Source organism: Pseudoliparis swirei, chromosome 8 (assembly GCF_029220125.1).
Source record: "Pseudoliparis swirei isolate HS2019 ecotype Mariana Trench chromosome 8, NWPU_hadal_v1, whole genome shotgun sequence".
Classification (NCBI taxonomy): domain Eukaryota; kingdom Metazoa; phylum Chordata; class Actinopteri; order Perciformes; family Liparidae; genus Pseudoliparis; species Pseudoliparis swirei.
Window position 1 is genome coordinate 4,725,765 of NC_079395.1, and position 19,305 is coordinate 4,745,069.

General features: G+C 42.9%; 3 protein-coding genes across 3 annotated transcripts; 2 read left to right on the plus strand and 1 right to left on the minus strand.

Annotated features, from left to right (window-relative positions):
• The first annotated feature begins 1,615 nt into the window (after positions 1-1,615).
• LOC130197753 (bestrophin-4-like) lies at positions 1,616-6,636 on the plus strand. Its single transcript, XM_056420623.1, has 9 exons — positions 1,616-2,927; positions 3,021-3,121; positions 3,207-3,440; positions 4,455-4,609; positions 4,774-4,851; positions 5,360-5,512; positions 5,593-5,673; positions 5,760-5,914; positions 6,005-6,636. The coding sequence occupies exons 1-9, from the start codon at positions 2,776-2,778 to the stop codon at positions 6,288-6,290; spliced, it is 1,395 nt and encodes a 464-aa protein (XP_056276598.1). The 5' UTR covers positions 1,616-2,775; the 3' UTR covers positions 6,291-6,636.
• wrnip1 (WRN helicase interacting protein 1) lies at positions 6,539-12,589 on the plus strand. The gene is given in 7 exon segments (XM_056420608.1): positions 6,539-7,728; positions 8,285-8,479; positions 9,300-9,538; positions 10,383-10,603; positions 10,744-10,899; positions 11,931-12,010; positions 12,115-12,589. Coding segments are annotated over 7 exon segments (1,839 nt in total). The 5' UTR covers positions 6,539-7,056; the 3' UTR covers positions 12,391-12,589.
• Positions 12,590-12,698: 109 nt separating this feature from the next.
• On the minus strand, positions 12,699-18,899 carry LOC130197750 (chymotrypsin-like elastase family member 3B). Its single transcript, XM_056420620.1, has 7 exons — positions 18,860-18,899; positions 18,591-18,762; positions 17,992-18,117; positions 17,129-17,265; positions 13,139-13,281; positions 12,918-13,070; positions 12,699-12,824 (listed from the first exon to the last, which is right to left on the minus strand). Exons 1-7 carry the CDS (start codon positions 18,897-18,899, stop codon positions 12,807-12,809), a joined length of 789 nt encoding a protein of 262 aa, XP_056276595.1. The 3' UTR covers positions 12,699-12,806.
• Positions 18,900-19,305: the final 406 nt, after the last annotated feature.

A 19,305-nucleotide genomic window follows, 5' to 3' on the forward strand; every position in this document is an offset into this window, starting at 1 on the left:
ATCGAGCTGTTACTGTAAAACATGATTACACTGAAGGTGCTGTCACAATTGTGTATTAGATTGTAAATATTGATGCATTATTGATGCAACTTCCTGTTTCAGCTGCTAGAGAGTTTCTTTATAAACTGCTGAGGTGGCTTTATCCATAAACCATCATATTGTATTAGATGTATGTTGTCAAATAAATATCGTGAAGTAAAAAGTACAATACTTAAGTACCTAAAAATGGTTTATGAGTGAACATAAAACATAAAGTACAACAATAATAAAGGGATAATAATACATACTTCAGGAAATGCCTGCAATGTGCTTAAAACCACTAAATTAAAATGTTCACGACAGATAAGCAAGAGAAATTCTCTAAGGTCCTTTATACCACTAATTTCACTTGATATTTTAAGTTAATTATGAGGCATTAAACCCGTTATTGCTACCCGGCAAAAAAAAAGATGAAGCATATTAAAGTACACCAATAATAATAAATAAACATACTACAGGAAATGACTGCAATGTGCTTAAAATAACTAAATTTAAACGTTTACGACAGATAAACAAGAGAAATCTCAGAAGATAATGTGCCGAACAAACAGCTGTTGTGTAGTTAAAAGATAAAAAGTATTATAAATGAAGATACTGACACGGTATTAAATATTTCAGGTGTTCTTTTACTATTTGTTGTCAATAAAAGAGCCTTTAGGAGTCTTTGTTTATGATATAAATACAGTGGCTGAGCTGAACAGCACCATCTACTGGCGAGGAAGTGCAACTACCACTTATCAGCCACACAGAGGGGACTTCTATTGAAGGCGTTAATCTGTTGGTAATGTGAGTAACTAACTAATAACTTAAGTTACAGACACGGCGAGGCTCACGAGGCCGCTGCAGCTGCAGAATGAGGAAGTCCAGAGGGATCACCGGTCCGGGCTCTGATGGAGGATGGATGGGCTCATAAATAACCCGAACAGGGGAGAGCAAACACTCAAGAGGATCAACAACATCTGATTTACAAGCTGCTGGAACGATGTGAAAAACAAACAAACAGGCAGAACACAGCAGCCAATCACAAGAGGCGGAGAGATGGAAGCGTCTTTGAGTATTATGAAAAGCGCTATAGAAATTTGATGTATTATTATTATTATTATTATTATTATGGACCCGCCTCTCAGGATGCTGTCAGACATATTTGGAGAAATAGTTTAAATGTTCAGAAACCTCCATGTTAAAAACGTTGTTTTCAAGCTTTTCTAAAAATAATATTTTCCTTTATTCAAACAGAGAAGGGCCTCACTAAGAGGATAAGTGTCTTGTTCTTGTTCCGTGTTATTATTATCATTAATTATGAGTTGACATTGACAACAATGTATGAAAGTATTACATCATGATAACAATATGGCAACTTGGAAAAAAACAGAGAAACGTTATGTTATTATTGTTGTTTGTTTTTTTTTTTTTTAAAATGGTGTAATGTAAAGGTAGTCTCATTTTTCATCATTTAGAAACATTTATTTTTTTTCATCTCATTGAAACACAAAACACAGTTTTTTTTCTTTGTTGTTGTTAAAAAAATATAAATAAAGATATTGCTGGGGGAAAGTATTGTGTTCTCCAATACAGCAGCACAGAAAACATATCAACACAACAGAGTAACAATTAATTAGATAATTCCTAAAGAGAATAACCAAAACTCACAAAACACATATGCTCAAAATGGTGAAATGACAGCAAAAAATATGAATACATTAAATGGATGACTCATTTGATGAAGTCCTGTCAAACCAGCTGTAATAGTTTTATACGGACCTCTAAACTCCTGTTTCAGTCCGTGAGAACATAACATCCACTGTCAGAAATAATAACAATCAAGTAAATTGACAGAAAATGAATAAAAAACTATCTTGATAATCTATTTTATATTCATCCTTTACATTACCTCTAAACAGACTTCATATTCCTCATTAAATTTGGGTAGATGTTTATTTATGTGTGTATTTAGGTGTGTTTTTTCTTCTGTTCTTATAGTTTTGTCGTATTTAGTTTTGGCGAGTACTGTAAAACAAAACACCGTTGTTATTATTTCTATTGTAATTTTTGTTATTTGTGTTATTCTATCGATTCACTGTTTAAATCTGCAAAAAATACCAAACAACACTTCTAATCCCGAGCATTTCTTTCTGACATTTTGTATACAAAACTATTTATGGATTAATTTATGAGAAATAATCTGCAGATTAATCATTAATAAGAAAAATGAATCACTTTGGACATTTACAGGCCCCAACAGCTCTGTGAGAACACACACACAGGCTGATCACCTGTGATCAACGACAAGTGGACTGAACCACAATCAATCATTTTGAACTGGGGGGGGGGATTTGCTGTGATATATATATATAGCAAAGATTTGTCGATACAATGACAGCCGATCACCTAAAAGAAGTCCCTGACATTACCACGAGAGGAGGAACCACTCATACTCAGTATACTTGTGTGTGTGTGTGTGTGTGTGTGTGTGTGTGTGTGTGTGTCTCCGGCTTTAGGTTCCCAGGTGATAAATCTGAAAGGTTCATTTATGACAACACCAACGAGAGGTTTAAATGGAGACCCGGAGGAGACTTTCTTCCCAGGACGGCAGGACCAGGTGACATACCTGCCTTCACAGGTAGGACGCACCTCTGTACGAGGAGATGCTTGGAATATAAAAACATCGTGCTTCGTGGATCTCATTGATATTTTACAGGGAACTTTCATCCGTTGCCGGGCAGAACAAACCGGGACATGACGGTTTCTTACACCCTTGAAGTGGCCGACGCCCGGTTCTGTGGCTTCTACAAGCTCCTGTTCCGGTGGAAGGGAAGCATCTACAAGCTGCTCTACAAAGACTTCCTGCTCTTCTGTGGAGTGTACCTGTTCTTCAGTTTGTTCTACAGGTAGATTCTCCCACTTCCAACTTTTTTTTAAATTCCAGTTGCTCCAATTTGAGTGGATTAAAAAAATAAAGTTCGTATTTTTCTTCCTCCCAGGTTCCTCCTCACGCCGAGGCAGCAGGATCTGTTCGAGCGCGTCGCCCTGTACTGCGACCACTACACCAACACCAGCTTCATCCCGGTTCTGTTCGTACTGGGTGAGTCCGATTGTTGTTTTTTTTCCCGTCTCCCGGAGGCCGAACTCTGACTCTAATAAAAAATGAACGTGGTCTCCATCCCTAGGGTTCTACGTGACCTTGGCCTTCAACCGCTGGTGGGGTCAGTACACCAGCTTCCCTCTGCCCGACAACCTGATGATGGTGGTGTCCGGGAACGTCCACGGGGCGGACGAGAGGGGACGCCTGCTGCGGCGGACACTCATGAGATACGCCAACTTGTCTTCAGTCCTGATCCTCCGCTCCATCAGCACCAGGGTTCACAAGCGTTTCCCCACCCTGGAGCACATCGTGGAGGCGGGTAAGAGAGGGATGAAGTATTTAAGTAGAATATTACCATCACTTTACTCTCATGTTCATATTTACTGAGCTTAAGTTCTCTGAGGTACTTTATACCAGTAATTTCACTTGATATTTTAAGTAAATTATGAGGCATTAAAGCTGTCATTGTTACCCGGCAAAAAAAAAGATGAAGCATATTAAAGTACAACGATGATAATAAATAAACATACTACGGGAAATGACTGAAATGTGCTTAAAACAACTCAATTCAAATGTTCAAGACAGATAAACAAGAGAAATCTCAGAAGAAAATGTGCCGAACAATCAGCTGCGGAGTAGTTTTATAAATTGATATACTGACACGGCATTACATATTTCAGGTGTTCTTTTAGGTTTTGTTGTCAATACAAGAGGTAGCAGCTGATTTTAAAATATAATTCAGAGACTAATTAAAAAATGATGTCCTTCCTCACAACTGATTGACTGGCATGTGTTTAATTAAATTAAATTGGCTCGTTAGAGGATTAAATAAAGATTATTTATTACTTAATTTGGATAAAATACGAATAAGAAATAGAAATATTTTTCACCAATTTAACTTGACATAAAAAAGAAAGAAAAGATGAAGCAGCTGATTTTAAAATATAATTCAGAGACAATTTAAAAAAGGATGCCCTTCCTCACAACTGATTGATCTACATGTGTTTAATCAAATTAAATTAGCTAGTTAGAGGATTAAATAAAGAGTATGTATTACTTCATTTGGATAATATACGAATAAAATATAGAAATATTTCTCACCAATTTCACTGCTTGATCAAATTAAATTGGAATAATTAAAGGTTCAAATAAAGATTATTTATTACGTCATTAAGATAATATATACAAATAAAATATCGAAATATTTCTCAGGAGAACCTTTCGTGATGTTGTTGTTTCAGATGTATATTTTTGATTGTTTGTGGACTTTAAACACTTTTTTCACATCTAAATCACAAACATCGTTGAACCGAGCCCCCCGGTCTCTTTTCAGGATTCATGACCACGCACGAGCTGCAGAACTTTGAGTCGCTGCACTCTGATTTCAACAAGTACTGGATGCCTCTGACTTGGTTCTCCAACCTGGCGTCCCGAGCGAGGGAGGAGGGTCGAGTGAAGAACGACATCGCTCTGAGGCTGCTGATGGATGCGAGTCGTTGTTGTTGTTGTTTTACACTTTTTATATGCACAATGCAGGAATAGGGGATATAAACATGTCGTTTAAAGCCCCCAGTACGTCTACAATTTTTTTATAAATAACTAGATTTATAACTAACAATATAAAAATGTATAATATGTATGTATAACTACAGGAGTTGAATAAGTACAGAGGCAAATGCAGCCTCCTGTTCCACTACGACTGGATTAGCATCCCGCTGGTCTACACGCAGGTAGAGACACAACTATATTACTTTATTTATCTTCTTGTTCTTCCTATTTTATACTAAAGATATTACCAAAAAACTAACTTGATCACCAGCAGTGGAATGTAAATAATGTACTTAAGTATGTTAGTCCTGGTTTAAGGTACTTTACTTGAGTATTTACCTTTTCTGCTACTTTATACTACTCCACTATATTTTAGATGATTTTTACTCCACTGCTTAATTTTTTTACTTACGTGGAGATTAATAATAGAAAATACATCAACCCATTAATTATGATGTGTATGTTTTTGGTTGAAATATATCTGTATTGATCCGCAGCATTAGCTCAATCAAATTAAACAATATAATTCACGATATCAACTTAATAGAATATAAATTATTCTGAAATGGTCCATTGTGACTGAGTGTTTTTACTTTAACTATATTTTCACCCAATACTAGTCCTGCTATTTCTACATCAGTACGTCTCCCACTTGATTACTGCCTTGTGTGTTTTTCTCCATCTTTTCAGGTCGTTACTTTAGCGGTTTACTCGTTTTTTGCCTTCTGTGTGGTCGGCCGACAATTCCTGAACCCCGAGAAAGGATACAAGGATCACAAGCTGGACATGTACGTCCCCGTCTTCACCCTGCTGCAGTTCTTCTTCTACGCCGGCTGGCTCAAAGTGAGACATTGCATCGCTTGTTTTGCTTATGTCGTGGGAGAGCGAGCGTGACGTCGTGACGCAACGTCTCCGCTCTGCAGGTGGGGGAGCTCATCATCAATCCGTTCGGCGAGGACGACGACGACTTTGAAACCAACCAGCTGATCGACAGAAACTTTCAGGTTGTTCCCCCTCGAGGATTCTCTACCAATACAACTAAGTCTAAACTCCTTAAATGAGCACCGCCTGCTCTCTCTCTCTCTTGTAGGTGTCAATGCTGGCTGTGGATGATATGTACCAGAACCTGGCTCCCATCGAGAAGGACAAGCACTGGGCGCAGAGACACTTCTCCATCCCGTACACTCTGTCGACAGCAGCAGAGACTCTCAACCCGGTCTTCAAAGGCTCCGCCTTTGACATGAGGTCAATTTAGTTTCGTTATTTTGTTTTAGGTCTCAGTGCTATTTGTTGCTTCCAGTCAAATTGACACCAAAACGTCTGTGATATTTGCAGGATGAGTGCCGAGGATCTCGAGATTCACCAGCCTGAGGACGCTTCTTCTGGAAAGAAACGTTATTTACCTCTGAAGGGCTCTCTGGGCGAAGAGCTCGACGGTCTTCTGCAGAGGGGCAGAGGGATCCTGCGAGGAGGGAGCCTCCCTTCTCTGGTGGACGCGTCATCACACCCACGTGAGGAGGGCGCCGACGCTTCACCCAAGGGCGCCATCGACACCATCGACCACATCGACCACGAAGAACAAGAACATGCATGGATCAAAGTTGCGGTGCAACACAACTAGTACAACTTAGTGTGATACTTGAACAAACTGTGTTTTTGAACCAATAATATTCTTTTTTTGTGAGATTTTTTAAATTTGTCACAATTAAATTCATTAGTGAAAAAAATACACAATTGGTCTTAATGTCATGTTTAATTGAAGTGATGATTCAGTGCTTTCAGTTTTAATACTTGATGTATAATCCATCACATCAATAACCCTAACACAGCTTTTACTTGATATACTTTATACACTTTTATATACACTGTATATCCTTCACATTTTGTTTGTATTGTACATATTGTGCATTTGTGTATACTTAACTGAACTAATGTCCCCCTAGGGATGAATAAAGTATCTAACATACTCCCATGCTCTTTAACCAAAGTAGCAGGAGACCTGCTGCGTTCAAGTACTTCAACCTGTTGTAAAAAAAACGTTGTTTCTCTTGACCCCGATGACAATATCTATTAAACTCACGTGTAATTTGCAATGCAAGATATATTTACTATCTTAAAATGGTGAAACAAAAACAAACGATCAGTTCAACATTTGTCTCAAAAACATAAGCTGGGAACGAAATGCTCTGATTTCGGACCGTCTTTTGAGAACGTGAATGCACACAGGAAGCGACAAAAATGAGAGGAAGTCGATTATTAATTTAATTCTCCGAATAAAATTCATATTCAGCTTGTGGAAAGTGTAAAAGTCATATATGGGTATAACTTTTAGCCAAAACCAAATCTATATTTAGTTGGTTTTTTTAAACCGGTGTTTTGGTCACGTGATGTATGGGGGCAAATGTTTCGCGGGTCTCAACATGGCGAATGAGATGGCCTCCGCGCCGGACGCGGTGCAATGTCCCGTGTGTTTAAAAGACTTCACGCCCGCCACAATTAACGGACACCTCGACGCGTGCCTGTCGACGACCGAGGAAAGCGAACCTCCTCTGAAGAAATCTCGCATTAGCGCGGAAGTTGAACCACCAACCGCCGACTCTTCCTCCTCCTCCTCCTCCTCTGCAGCTGGTGCGCCGTCATCTTCGATGTTTTCCTTGTTTCAGACCAACAAAAGTAAAGTTTCAGGTCCAGGTGAACGGAACGGTTTATTTTCGAGTAGGCAACCAGCTGCCACTGCTGTCAACAAGGGAGTTAAACGTAATTTGTCGGACGAGGCAGAACCAGAACCGGACCCAGGACCGGAAGGCACGGAAGGCACGGAGGAGCTCAAGTACCAAGCCTCCGGATCTAACGGGGAGACCTTGAAGGCATCACGTGATTTATCGCCGCGGATGCTGATGACGTCAAGCAAACCTCTGGCGCAGATGCTGAGACCCTCCACGCTGGAGGAATACTTTGGTCAAAATTAAGTTGTGGGTCAGCAAACAATCCTCCGGTCGCTACTGGACTCTCAAGAAATACCGTCTCTGATCCTCTGGGGACCCCCGGGGTGCGGAAAGGTGGGGCGATGACGTCATCCCTCTACTAAATTTTAGGACTGGAACCACTACAAAAATGTCATCATCGGTTAATCTGCTGATTTATTGATGAATAACAAATGCTGAAAGTAGTCAATTACTTGCAAGGTAGATTATCATATCATCAATTTATTTAATTATTATTACTAGATTATTTAATTTATAAAATGTGTAAAAGTGTCCATCAACCACTGGGTGCTAATTCCTAAATCCAAAATCTAAATATATTTAATTTACACTTCTATGAAATTGAAAAAAGTTGAGATGAGAGTCTAATGGTAAAAGATTATATTTACTGTCGATTTACTTGCAATCAATAAATACACTAATCACTTTGTAGTAATATCAAACAGCTCCTTTAAGCAGTATAACTCAGGTTAGATGTTCACAGCCTGCTGAACGAGGCAGTTATTCCTCTGTTTTCCAGCTTGGTGCTTTCAACTGTTTGTCACACCAAAATGCAACACGTTAATGAAAGGCTTTAATACATTTTTGCTCGTGTGTTAATCCATTTTCTTGCGTTTTTGTCGTCTTTCAGACCACTCTGGCTCACATCATCGCCAGCACCAGTAAAAAGAAAGGGACGGCCCGGTTCGTCTCTCTGTCGGCCACCAGCGCGTCCACCAACGACGTCCGAGAGGTGATCAAGCAGGCGCAGAACGAGCTGCGGCTGTGCAAGAGGAAGACCATCATGTTCATCGATGAAATTCACCGCTTCAACAAATCCCAACAGGTGGCGTATTGAGCCAGAAGGATTTGCTCTGATCTGTGTTCATGTTGGAAAGATGCAACTTCAAAATCCAGCCACATCCAGAACATTGATACTGTCATGTCAGTCAAATATGAAACTACATCCAGGAGATGGTTAGCTTAGCTTAGCATAAAGACTGGAAGCAAGGGGAATCTGCTAGCAATACAAAAAATGTGTTTGATTCTTGGGAAATGTATATATTATTATTCGTGAGTCAGTAAAAGTAAAATATTCTGTTTTGCTTCTAAAACTGAATGTATGTGTGTGGAGATAATTAATTGTTTTTAATCATTTTTAGAACGTGAATCATGAGTATCACATATTTCTTTATTTTGTATTATTCCTTTTTTTTTTTTTTTTTTCAGTTTCACTGAACAAAAAAGAAGGAGACAAAACATAGTAAAAAACTTAAATAAATAGATAATAATAATGTAAAAAAATATTAAAAATACAAATAAAGAAAAGACAGGCATAAGTCGAAAATATATTGCAAATTAAGAAGTACAAGATTCCGTTTTGCTTCTAAAACTGAATGTGTGTGTTGAGATAATTCATTGTTTTTAATACATTTTAGGACGTGAATCATGAGCTTCACATATTTCAGTTGTAACATTATAACCAAACACTCTTTAGACTGTAGACAGTAAATCCTTGTCAGGTAGTAAAGAGGCTCAGTCGATCGTATAACAAACTCTCTGGTTATCTTGTAATTTAAGAGATGGTCATTTATTCTCCCCCCCCCCCCCCCACACGCTTGTGTTGGTCTCCTCCTCCCTCTCTAAATAAATACCTGGATCCGTAGGACACCTTTCTTCCTCACGTGGAATGCGGGACGGTGACTCTGATCGGGGCAACCACAGAAAATCCATCCTTCCAGGTGAACGCTGCCCTGCTGAGCAGGTGCAGGGTGCTGGTTCTGGAGAAGCTCTCCGTGGAGGCGATGGGCTCGATCCTGAACCGGGCCGTGGCCAAACTGGGGATCGGAGTCCTGGAACAAGATCCGGCTAATCCTGATCAGCAAGACCCATCGGATGGACATGAGTAAGTCGCCAGATAACTCAAAATCCTTTCAACTCTGGTCTGGTATCGTATGTTGCCAGAAGAGAATTATCTCATTCTGATGAACTCCAGAGATATAATCAAATAGTTTATAATAGTTTAAAAGTACCGAAATACGTGCTGTGTTACAAGATCATGAGGTTCCCTAAATTGAGGTTTAAACCTGCATTCTCTCTAATGGCCATCAGGGGGCGAAGTCTTGGACCATCGAGCTGGGTATGCTTTAGGGCGGGGCTACCTCGTGATTGACAGAGCCGTATACAGAGTCTTTACCACGCCGCCACTTCTCCGCAGTCCATATACGGTCACTTCAGTTCACTGGTTGCAAAAAAACCAAGATGGCGACGACCACCTTGCTTAACTCGAGGCTTCGAAGTCTGCAAACCAAAGAGTGACGTCAAGATGACTTTGTCCACTTCTCGTATGCAGTCTAGGATTTAAAACATTTGTGAAACTGGCTGACTTTTATTGGGGATATATCACCATAGTAACCTAGTTGATGGTGCACCTGGTTAAAACTGATGTTAATGCAACATTCCTGCAATGAATCATAAATTCATGACGGTTATAATGTTTTTAGGGTTGGTGACTCAACTTTATGATGTAGTTTGTGCTGCTGTTTAATTGTTTTGCATTAACCCGATAGATGTTTCTAGTATTTTGGCCACCTTATTGATATAAATTAGGGTACAAAATAAATCTCTTTGTAATTGGAGGTGTACCTAACAAACTGGCACCATAGTTGATCTGATATACTGTTACATTACAGATAGATATATATATATATGTATGTATGAATATATTATATATATTATTGTTTTCCTAGGCCAAAGATGTTAATAGAACAAAAGGCTCTGGACACTATCGCTTACTTCTGTGACGGCGACGCGCGAGCGGGACTCAACAGTCTGCAGCTGGCGGTTCAGGCTCAGATGAACACGGCCCGGCTCGGCCAATCAGGACGCGCCGGTTCTCAGGAAATACTGGTGAAGGAGGAGCACGTGAAGGAAGGTCTTCAGAGGGCCCATATCCTATATGATAAAGCTGGTAAGCCCAGATGTACTTTAGTTTAGTATTATTTTATCGTTAAGAAATGTAATTGCGGTTTGCAAAGCGGTTAATAAAATTCCACCTGCAGGGCGCCGTGGCCTCACCTGTCCTGACGATGTACCCGTCCTCGCTCACAGGTGAAGAGCATTACAACTGCATCTCGGCGCTGCACAAGTCCATGAGGGGCTCCGATGAGAACGCGTCCCTCTACTGGCTGGGCCGCATGCTGGAGGGCGGCGAGGAACCGCTCTACGTGGCGCGCAGGCTGGTCCGCTTCGCCAGCGAGGACGTGGGTACGCAACGCCGCTCTGTGAGCAACAGGCAGCTGCTAGCCCGACGCTAAAGTCCCAGAACTCTAGATTATACTGTACTGGTCATCTGGCGTGAGTGAGTGTGTGAGCGTGTGAGTGATTGAGTGAGTGATGATAGAGAGAGAGAGTGAGTGATGATAGAGAGAGTGAGTGAGTGATGACAGAGAGAGAGAGTGAGTGATGAGAGAGAGAGAGTGAGTGATGTGAGAGTGAGTGAGTAATGAGAGAGAGAGAGTGAGTGAGTGATGATAGAGAGTGTGAGTGAGAGTGAGTGAGTGATGTGAAAGAGTGAGAGAGAGAGAATGTGTGAGTGAGTAATGAGAGATTGAGTGAGTGATGATAGAGAGAGTGAGTAATGAGAGTGAGAGAGTGAGTGAGAGAGTGAGTGATGATAGAGAGAGTGAGTAATGAGAGAGAGAGTGAGTGATGAGAGATGAGTGAGTGAATGAGAGAGTGAGTGAGTGATGATAGAGTGAGTGATGCGAAAGAGTGAGAGAGAGAGAATGTGTGAGTGAGTAATGAGAGATTGAGTGAGTGATGATAGAGAGAGTGAGTAATGAGAGTGAGAGAGTGAGTAATGAGAGAGTGAGTGATGATAGAGAGAGTGAGTGAGTGATGATAGTGAGTGATGATAGAGAGTGAGTAATGATAGAGAGTGAGTGATGATAGAGAGTGAGTAATGAGAGAGTGAGTGATGATAGAGAGTGAGTAATGATAGAGAGAGTGAGTAATGATAGAGTGAGTGAGTGATGATAGAGAGTGAGTAATGAGAGAGAGAGAGTGAGTGATGATAGAGAGAGTGAGTGATGATAGAGAGAGTGAGTGATGATAGAGAGAGTGAGTGATGATAGAGAGAGTGAGTAATGATAGAGAGAGAGTGAGTAATGAGAGTGAGTGAGAGAATAAGAGTGAGTGAAAATGAATCTTCTAAAGAAGTCTGACCGAACGTCCTCCGTCTCTTTTACCCTCTCTCTCTCTCTCTCTCTGTGTCTCTGTATCTCTTTCTCTCTCAGGAATGGCGGACCCCGCCGCTCTCCCTCAGGCTGTGTCGGCCTTCCAAGCCTGCCACTTCATCGGGATGCCCGAGTGCGAGGTAGGCGTTGCCCGAGCGACCAGCGAGCGTTTCTCCGCGTGCGAGTGTGACTCGTGGCGGTCGTTTCCCGCGGGTCGTTCTTCACCTCCGCTCACATCACACAGGTGATCCTGGCCCAGTGTGTCGTCTACCTGGCGCGGGCGCCGAAGTCCGTGGACATCTACAAGGCCTACGGCAACGTGAAGGCCTGTCTGAGGAGCCACAGGGGCCCGCTGCCCCCCGTCCCCCTGCACCTTCGCAACGCCTCCACCGGGCTGATGAAGCAGCTGGGCTACGCCAAAGGCTACAAGTACAACCCGTCCTTCAGCGGCCGCGTGGAGCAGCAGTACTTACCTGAGGAGCTGCAGGGAACCGACTTCTTCACCTGGACGCCGACGTGAAGACACACTTTATTTTTTATCAAAATTCAAATGTGTTTGTTTTTTGAGGTTTTTTTTCTTTAATGGTTCATTAAAGGTAAAATGTTATACTTAAATTGGACTTTTTTTTTTTGTAATACATTATTAAAGGATATAGTTAACATTTACTTCTAAATGTGTTTATAATAAATACCATAATCTGTTCAATAAATTAAAATGCTCAAAATATTTTGTAATTTCTTTGTATTTCCATCATAATCAAATATTTACGATGTTAACTACGTATATGTTGGTTTACTTTGCAATGTTGTCAAACACTGATAAAAAAATAATATTTGTAATCTAATGATTAATGAATGCTATATTTATTTGAATAACCTGTAAATACAAGACAAATATAATATTAAAATGAGGTCATTCAGCTTATTGTCCCGTCTTCAGTTCCAGGCCATGGTCTGAAAGAGAAATGGAACGGGATTAAAAAATTAAAAAATATGTTTCAAAATTTCTACAAAAGGCCATTTTTATTCCGCGTGTCCGTCCCTCACCTCTCTGATCCAGGGGACGAACGAGGCCACCCGGGTGAAGACCGTGGGCTTCAGGGTGGTGTTGCAGGCCCGCCCGTCCACGAAGCTAGTCACGCCTTCCACGTACCACTTTCCGTCGCCGCCCTCGCAGTTCAGAGGGCCTCCGGAGTCGCCCTGCGAGGGTCAGGGGAAGATTATCAGTGTTTCAGACTTAAGCGTGCGTTGTTGTTGTTGTTGCTCACGTGGCACGCCGACTTGCTCGCCCCTCCTGCGCAGACCATGGTGGTCTTCGCCGAGCTGCCCCACCAGTCGCTTCGACTGCAGGTGGCGTGATCCACCGCCGGAAGGAGGGCCTGCTGCAGCGCGGTCGCCTGAGGGCCACCGGCTACACGGAGGACACGACGAGTCAACGGCCGAGCACGCTCTCCGAATGACTTTGATTTACACTGGAGCGAACTTTAACCCCACGTGACCTTGGGGGGGGGGGTCTTACGGTAGAGACATTACATTACATTACATGTCATTTAGCAGACGCTTTTATCCGGACTTAATACAACAAGTCAACCAACCAAACAAACAAAGACAAACAGAAAGAAAGAAGAAACAACATTTCCTCAAACATAGTCGAAAAACAAAAGTACCATAAGTAATGCTATCTGCTAATGCTAAGTGCCAGTTAATCCAATCCAGATTAATCCGTAAAAGGTGTGAAAAAAGGTGTGTTTTTAAGATTCTGCTGAGATGTAGGACTTTCTGCTGTCCTGATGTCAGTGGGGGCTCGTTACCACACACCAGCAGCCGAGTTTCGGTGATGATTATGGTGGTGCAGGAGGCACGCAAGGCAGGGCGCTGAGCGCGGCGGCGGGCGGGCGGGGCGGGTGTGTGCGGGGCCCGGGTGTGGTATCCGCCAGGGAGGGGCCACGTCCGCCTAGAGCACAGTACGCCAGGACCAGTGTTTTGGCGCGCCAGCAGGAGCCACAGTGAGGGAGTGGTGGGGTGGGTGAAGGTGGGTGTGGTGGGGGTCGAGCTGCTGCTGGGAGGCTGAAGCTCTGGATGTCGGATGGGGTCAGGCAGGTAGACCAGGCAGGAGGGCCAGGCAGTAGGGAAATGACCAGACAGAGCCTGGATCAGAACCGCTGCCGCCTTCTGAGTAAGAAGAGGAAGATTCTGAGATGTTCTTCTCTGTGTGATGTTGTGCAGCATGTACCAGCCAGCGATGTTGTCGCGGAGTTGACCGTGGAGAGGTTTGGCCGTCAGTGAGTCGGTTCCGTGGGAACACGTCCGGGGTAACACAGGTGTTGAGGAGCTGTTGAAGGGGGCTGGGTGGGGGGTGGTCCTGGAAGGAATAGGGGAGGTAGGGTTGTCTTGTTGTCTTCAGGAGGGTGAGCAGACTGAGACTGAGATGACCACCAGAGAGAGAGATCAGAGATTGCCACCAGACGGTGGCGTGGAAAAGACGAGACGGTGTGAAGCGAGAAGTCAGTTGGCAGTAGGAGAAGCCATATAGGTAGGAGTGAGCGAGCCGAGAGAATTTAGAGGCAGAGAGAAGAGAGGAGAGAGGAGGGGGGAGGGGAGGAAGGAACCCCTTGAGAGGAGGAGAGGAAGAGGACAAGACACAGATCCTTACGTCCCAAGTGCGGTCTTTAGAGAAGGAAGAAAGGAAGCTGAGGGTAGGCCAGGAGAGGTCCAGAAGAGAGAGAGAAGAGATGAGGATCTGGTGGTTCACGGTGCTGTCTGTCGGTGGCTCAGAGGGAGGAGAGAGAGAGAGAGAGAGAGATAAGGACAGAGGAGAGAGGCTGAGGAGGCAGTGTGGCTGCAGTCAGAGAGGGCCAGGACCTGCCGTCTGAAGCCTGGCGGAAGGTTGTTTCCAGAAAAGGAAGAAGACACTGGTGTGATATAGGAGGACACTTGAGTTTTTGGAAGAAGAAAGAGTTTGAGTTAGAGAGAGAAAGACAGAGAAGAGAGGTCTGTGGGTTTGACTTCAGGAGAGTTACTTCAGGCCTCCTTCAGAGAGTAGGAAACAGCCCTTTGAGGAGGAGCCTTAAGAAGAGCAGTGAGGAAAGGGTCAAGGAGATGAGTGAGGAAGGGGAGAGGAGAAGGGAGGAAGGCCTAGAGAGGCAAGCTAAGAACTTGATTAGAGACAAGGGGTGAAAGAGGAGAGGGGGGATGAAAGAAGTTGTTGAGTGGATGATAGATGATGGTAAAGGAGGGAGCGATAAGTGTCGTCTATGTTGTTTTGTAAAACAAAGTGGAGGGTAAAAAGGGTGGAAAGAGGAGGAGGAGGGAGGGGGGGGGGGAGGGGGGAAGAAAAGATAGAGAAGAGTTTTTGGGGGAAGAAGAATTTTGGACTGATAGAGGTGGAATTTTGGCTGCAGAGATAGAGGAAGAAGAGGGAGAGAAGAGAAGGAGGAGAGAAAAGCGAAGAGATTTTGATGATGCGATTTGTTTTTTTTTTCCGCCGCGCCATGGTCAATCTCTCGCAGCGTCCGGCAGACCACGGAGCCACCGAGAGGAGGAGGATTTGTGACCGGAGGTGTCTTAAAGGACAAAAAGAATCAAAGGAGATGAGAGAGAGGAAGAGAGGAGAGTGGGAGAGCATGTGTGGAGATGCAAGAGTGAGAAGAGAGTTGAGGGAGGGAGAGAGGAGAGAGGAGAGGAGAGAGGAGGGAGACAGGGTGAGAGGGTGAGCGGTGCAGAGTCTGATAGATATATATGGTTTGTCAGAGAGAGAGGAGAGAGAGTAAGAAGAATGTAGAGGAGGGAGAGAGAGGGAGGTTAGAGCAGTGAGAGGAGAGGTGAGCAGTTTTTCTTAAAATGTAGTTGTCAAGGTAGCCGTAGAGTAGAGGGAGAGGAGGAGGGAGGAGGTGAGAGGTAGAGAGAAGAAGAGAGGACATAAGAGATCTGTGACTTTAAGGTCACCAGAAGAATGAGCAGAAGGGTTCGGGGGGCGATAGAGGAGATTCGAGAGGCCCAACGGGGCATCCGTCAAACTCCCAAAGAACCAGGGGAGGAGGCGTAAGAAGGAAAAACAATGTGAGTTGGCCGTGACCGGAGTAATGTGAAGTCAAAGATAAAGTCAGTGGGGGAAGGGGGAAGTGGGTAAACCTAAAAAGTCCAGTGAGATGAGCAGAGTTGTGAGTGGGTGTACAGAGGGAGGAGAGGGCGGGATAAAGGTTAAAGGACTGTGATCCAGGTCTCACTGAGGGTCAGGGCGTGTTGTCTGCTGTGATCAGGGCCTCCAGAGATGAAGCCAGAGATGAAGTCAAGCTGAGTGTTGGCAGAGGCCCTGTTCCAGAGGCCTCTGTGTGACAGGTGAAGGGTGGAGAAGAGAACAGGTGCTGGGTGAGAGGGAGGGTCCGCACATGAATGAGCGAGGGAGATAGTAATCGTGAGTAGGAGAAGCGAGGAATCAAAAAAGATCAAATAGTGGCTCAAAAAAAGTACAAGATCAGCACTCAGACTCAGACCTCGACGGAAGACCCTTCTGTTCTCTCCCTCTGAGTCTTTGTCCTCCAGATGGTCGTCTTCGTCCTCCGAGTCTGTCTCCAGAGACACTGTGATCGTCCAATAGGTCACACTGTCAGTCAATCAGTGAAGATTCAGGTCGGGTCAATCCAGACAGAACACACAAAACACACTAACAAAAACTAACACACTACAAACAAACAAGCCAGCATCAAGTAATAAAAGTAGACTTAGTAAGATACTTTCAGTGATCAAAAAGAAGTAGATAAAACTAGTTTAGGTAGTAGTCCCACAGGATCCGAAAAATGCACACTAGCCTCACAGGCTGCAGATTTTTTTTTTGTAGACTTTGCCCAGATCTTTTTAAAGACCGTGACTGGCCTTATGGACATCAGTGAAGATAATGGACAGGAGGTGATGATCTCAATTATCGTGACCCAATCAGTGAAGGAACACAGTCACACACAGGATAAACAAACTCTCTACTTAAACAGACAAACAACTCAACAAGCAGCTAATCACTACAAATTAATCAACAACAGATACATAAACTTAAAGATATAAGAAGATAAAAGAGGTGGTAGGTAGTAGTTAGGTAGTAGTCAGTAGTCACACTGCAGATGCAGACTTCAGACTTGCACTTAAGAGACTTGGCTAGGCCCACGTTGACACCGCTTCTTGGCTGGGTTTGCCCAACACTTTTTTTTGGTATGACACTGAATGAATACAGTGTGATGTCTTTCAGGTCTAGTGAAACACAGGTCCACTGTCACCACGACCCCAGCCGGTGACGTAGCAGGGCTGGTTGTGGGCGAGGGCGGCGCCGGGCGGAGGCAGGCAAGCCGGCTGGACTTTGTCATTGAGGACGGCGTTCTTCTCCAGTTTGAGCAAAGCAATGTCATTCCTGCACACGTCATTATGAACATGTCAGCACCGGTTCATTGCTCAGTCTATTTGAACTTTTATTTTAGTTTTATCAAAAAGTGAAGGTGAATTAATTAAGAAAACATTCATATCAAGCTCCTTGTAATACGCAGGTAATAAGACCCAGGAGTTCTCATACGATGCTTATTAACACAATGTGTTAAAACAACTAGATTAATAACAGCATGATTGATGATATTATAGCATTAATAATAAACATGTATGTTAGGTAAGATTTATAAGCAACAAGCTGGTTATAAGTTGGTTATAAGTGCATAATAAAGGATTTATTAACCCTAACAAGGCCTTGTTCTTTCTTTAGATCTGGTAGCTGCAAAAAGCATATAGTTGACAGTTATGAAAGGTAAAATTAAGTAATTATCAAGCTTAATAAAACAACAAAAAGCTGAGTAAAGTTTAAATATCACAGTCAAATGTGTTTTTGACGTTATTCTAAACAATCAAGGAATTTAAAAGGCTTTTTTTTACAGTCTTAAGTCTGAGTACTTATAAATGTCTTCATGTTGCTACTTATATAGTCTTATAACATAATAATGTTAAAAAGCGTCTTTATTATAAGGGTTACCTATTGACTAAGGCTTATCACTGGGACCTTATTGGCTCAGCTGCTGTTCACCAGACACTCTCATGGTGTTTCCTCAGAACAACGCTGGAGTTTTAACGTTGGGCGGTGAAGACGACTTACCCACAAGACACACAGTTGTCGTTCCATTTGGGATGGATGAACATCTTTCCCACCATGATGAACTGTTCAGGTCCCTCCTCCTTGTTCATGTTGTGCTCAGCAAGAACAACCCTGTACGTGTGGAATCTGGAAAGGAAGAAGAAGAAAAAAGTTAAGTTCTTGAGTCTTTTTTTTGTCACTTAATTTTTTTTATTTGTTTCGTGATATAAACATAAAACATGTACAAAAATGTCAGACATAAACATATATATACACACATATACATACCCCTACACCCATACACACACACACACATACCCCGGCCCCCCCTCCAAAAACAACAACAAAACAACAACAATAAATAACAACAAAAAGACAACAAGAACAACAAAAAACAACCCCGGCACCCCCTTAATTATCTTTTACTTGTAAGTGTGTATACACCACCCTGCATCTGTATTTGCAATCCCCTCAAAACCCAAATCTTACCCCTGAGTATTTGACCCCTCCTCTAATTTGTAATAAAAGCCATCAGACTTTTCCATGCTTGGTCAGTTCTTGAGTTATTGAGTCTTTATAAGTTTAGAACTAAGTTTATCAGAGATGCAAATCTCCCTCACGTGATGCAGTGAGCAGCAGTCAGGACCCAGTTAGGAGCAATAAGCGTCCCTCCACAGGTGGGGAAGAACGACTCCAGAGAAACCTGCCATGGCCAGCTGTGGGGACGGGCCTCTTCCCCATTCACCACGCGGCCGGTGTTGGGCTGGTAGCTGGGCGCACCACACCCAGATGCTGCAGCGCATGGGACACACACAGTCAGATATGCGATACATTCACACACCATGCATTTATTCATAACTTTACATGAATGTGCTGAGTGTGAACTCACCAGCTGCAACTGCCACCAGGAGGACCAGTGCCACTTCCATCGTTCTGTTCATATAACTAACTGTTTTCATCATGCGGAGCTATTTATGGGCAGCAGACTCAACCTGGGAGTTTTAATCTCAATCTACAGGTGGCTGAACCTGCAGTAGCAACACAGAACTCCAATAACAGCTGGACGTTACACTGTATAGTTGTGCATATTGAGACATCCCAATAATTACAAAGCGGTACACAAATTGAAAGCTTGGATCCACCAAATCCTAAGATTATTTGACGAAACATGTTTTATTCTTGCACAGGGCTCAAAATACGAAAAATGAAATGTTTCTACGTGTCCAGGTTTTTAGGCAGGATGAACTACATGATATATTATACTCATTAATCCTTAAATACATGTGCAACTTAATTGGGCTTTATGAATGATGCGCACTTCAGTGGCAATTAATT

Bases quoted from the DNA above. Each gene is read 5' to 3' on its own strand.
- LOC130197750 (XM_056420620.1), bottom strand. From the start codon at position 18,899: ATGGAAGTGGCACTGGTCCTCCTGGTGGCAGTTGCAGCTG. The intron at 17,266-17,991 runs GTAAGTCGTCTT...TGACGTGTGCAG, and splicing joins GACAACTGTGTGTCTTGTGG to GAATGACATTGCTTTGCTCA. The intron at 13,282-17,128 runs GTGGACCTGTGT...TCCTCCGTGTAG, and splicing joins CGGCTGGGGTCGTGGTGACA to CCGGTGGCCCTCAGGCGACC.
- LOC130197753 (XM_056420623.1), top strand. From the start codon at position 2,776: ATGACGGTTTCTTACACCCTTGAAGTGGCCGACGCCCGGTTCTGTGGC. The intron at 3,441-4,454 runs GTAAGAGAGGGA...GTCTCTTTTCAG, and splicing joins GGAGCACATCGTGGAGGCGG to GATTCATGACCACGCACGAG. The intron at 5,915-6,004 runs GTCAATTTAGTT...TGATATTTGCAG, and splicing joins GGCTCCGCCTTTGACATGAG to GATGAGTGCCGAGGATCTCG.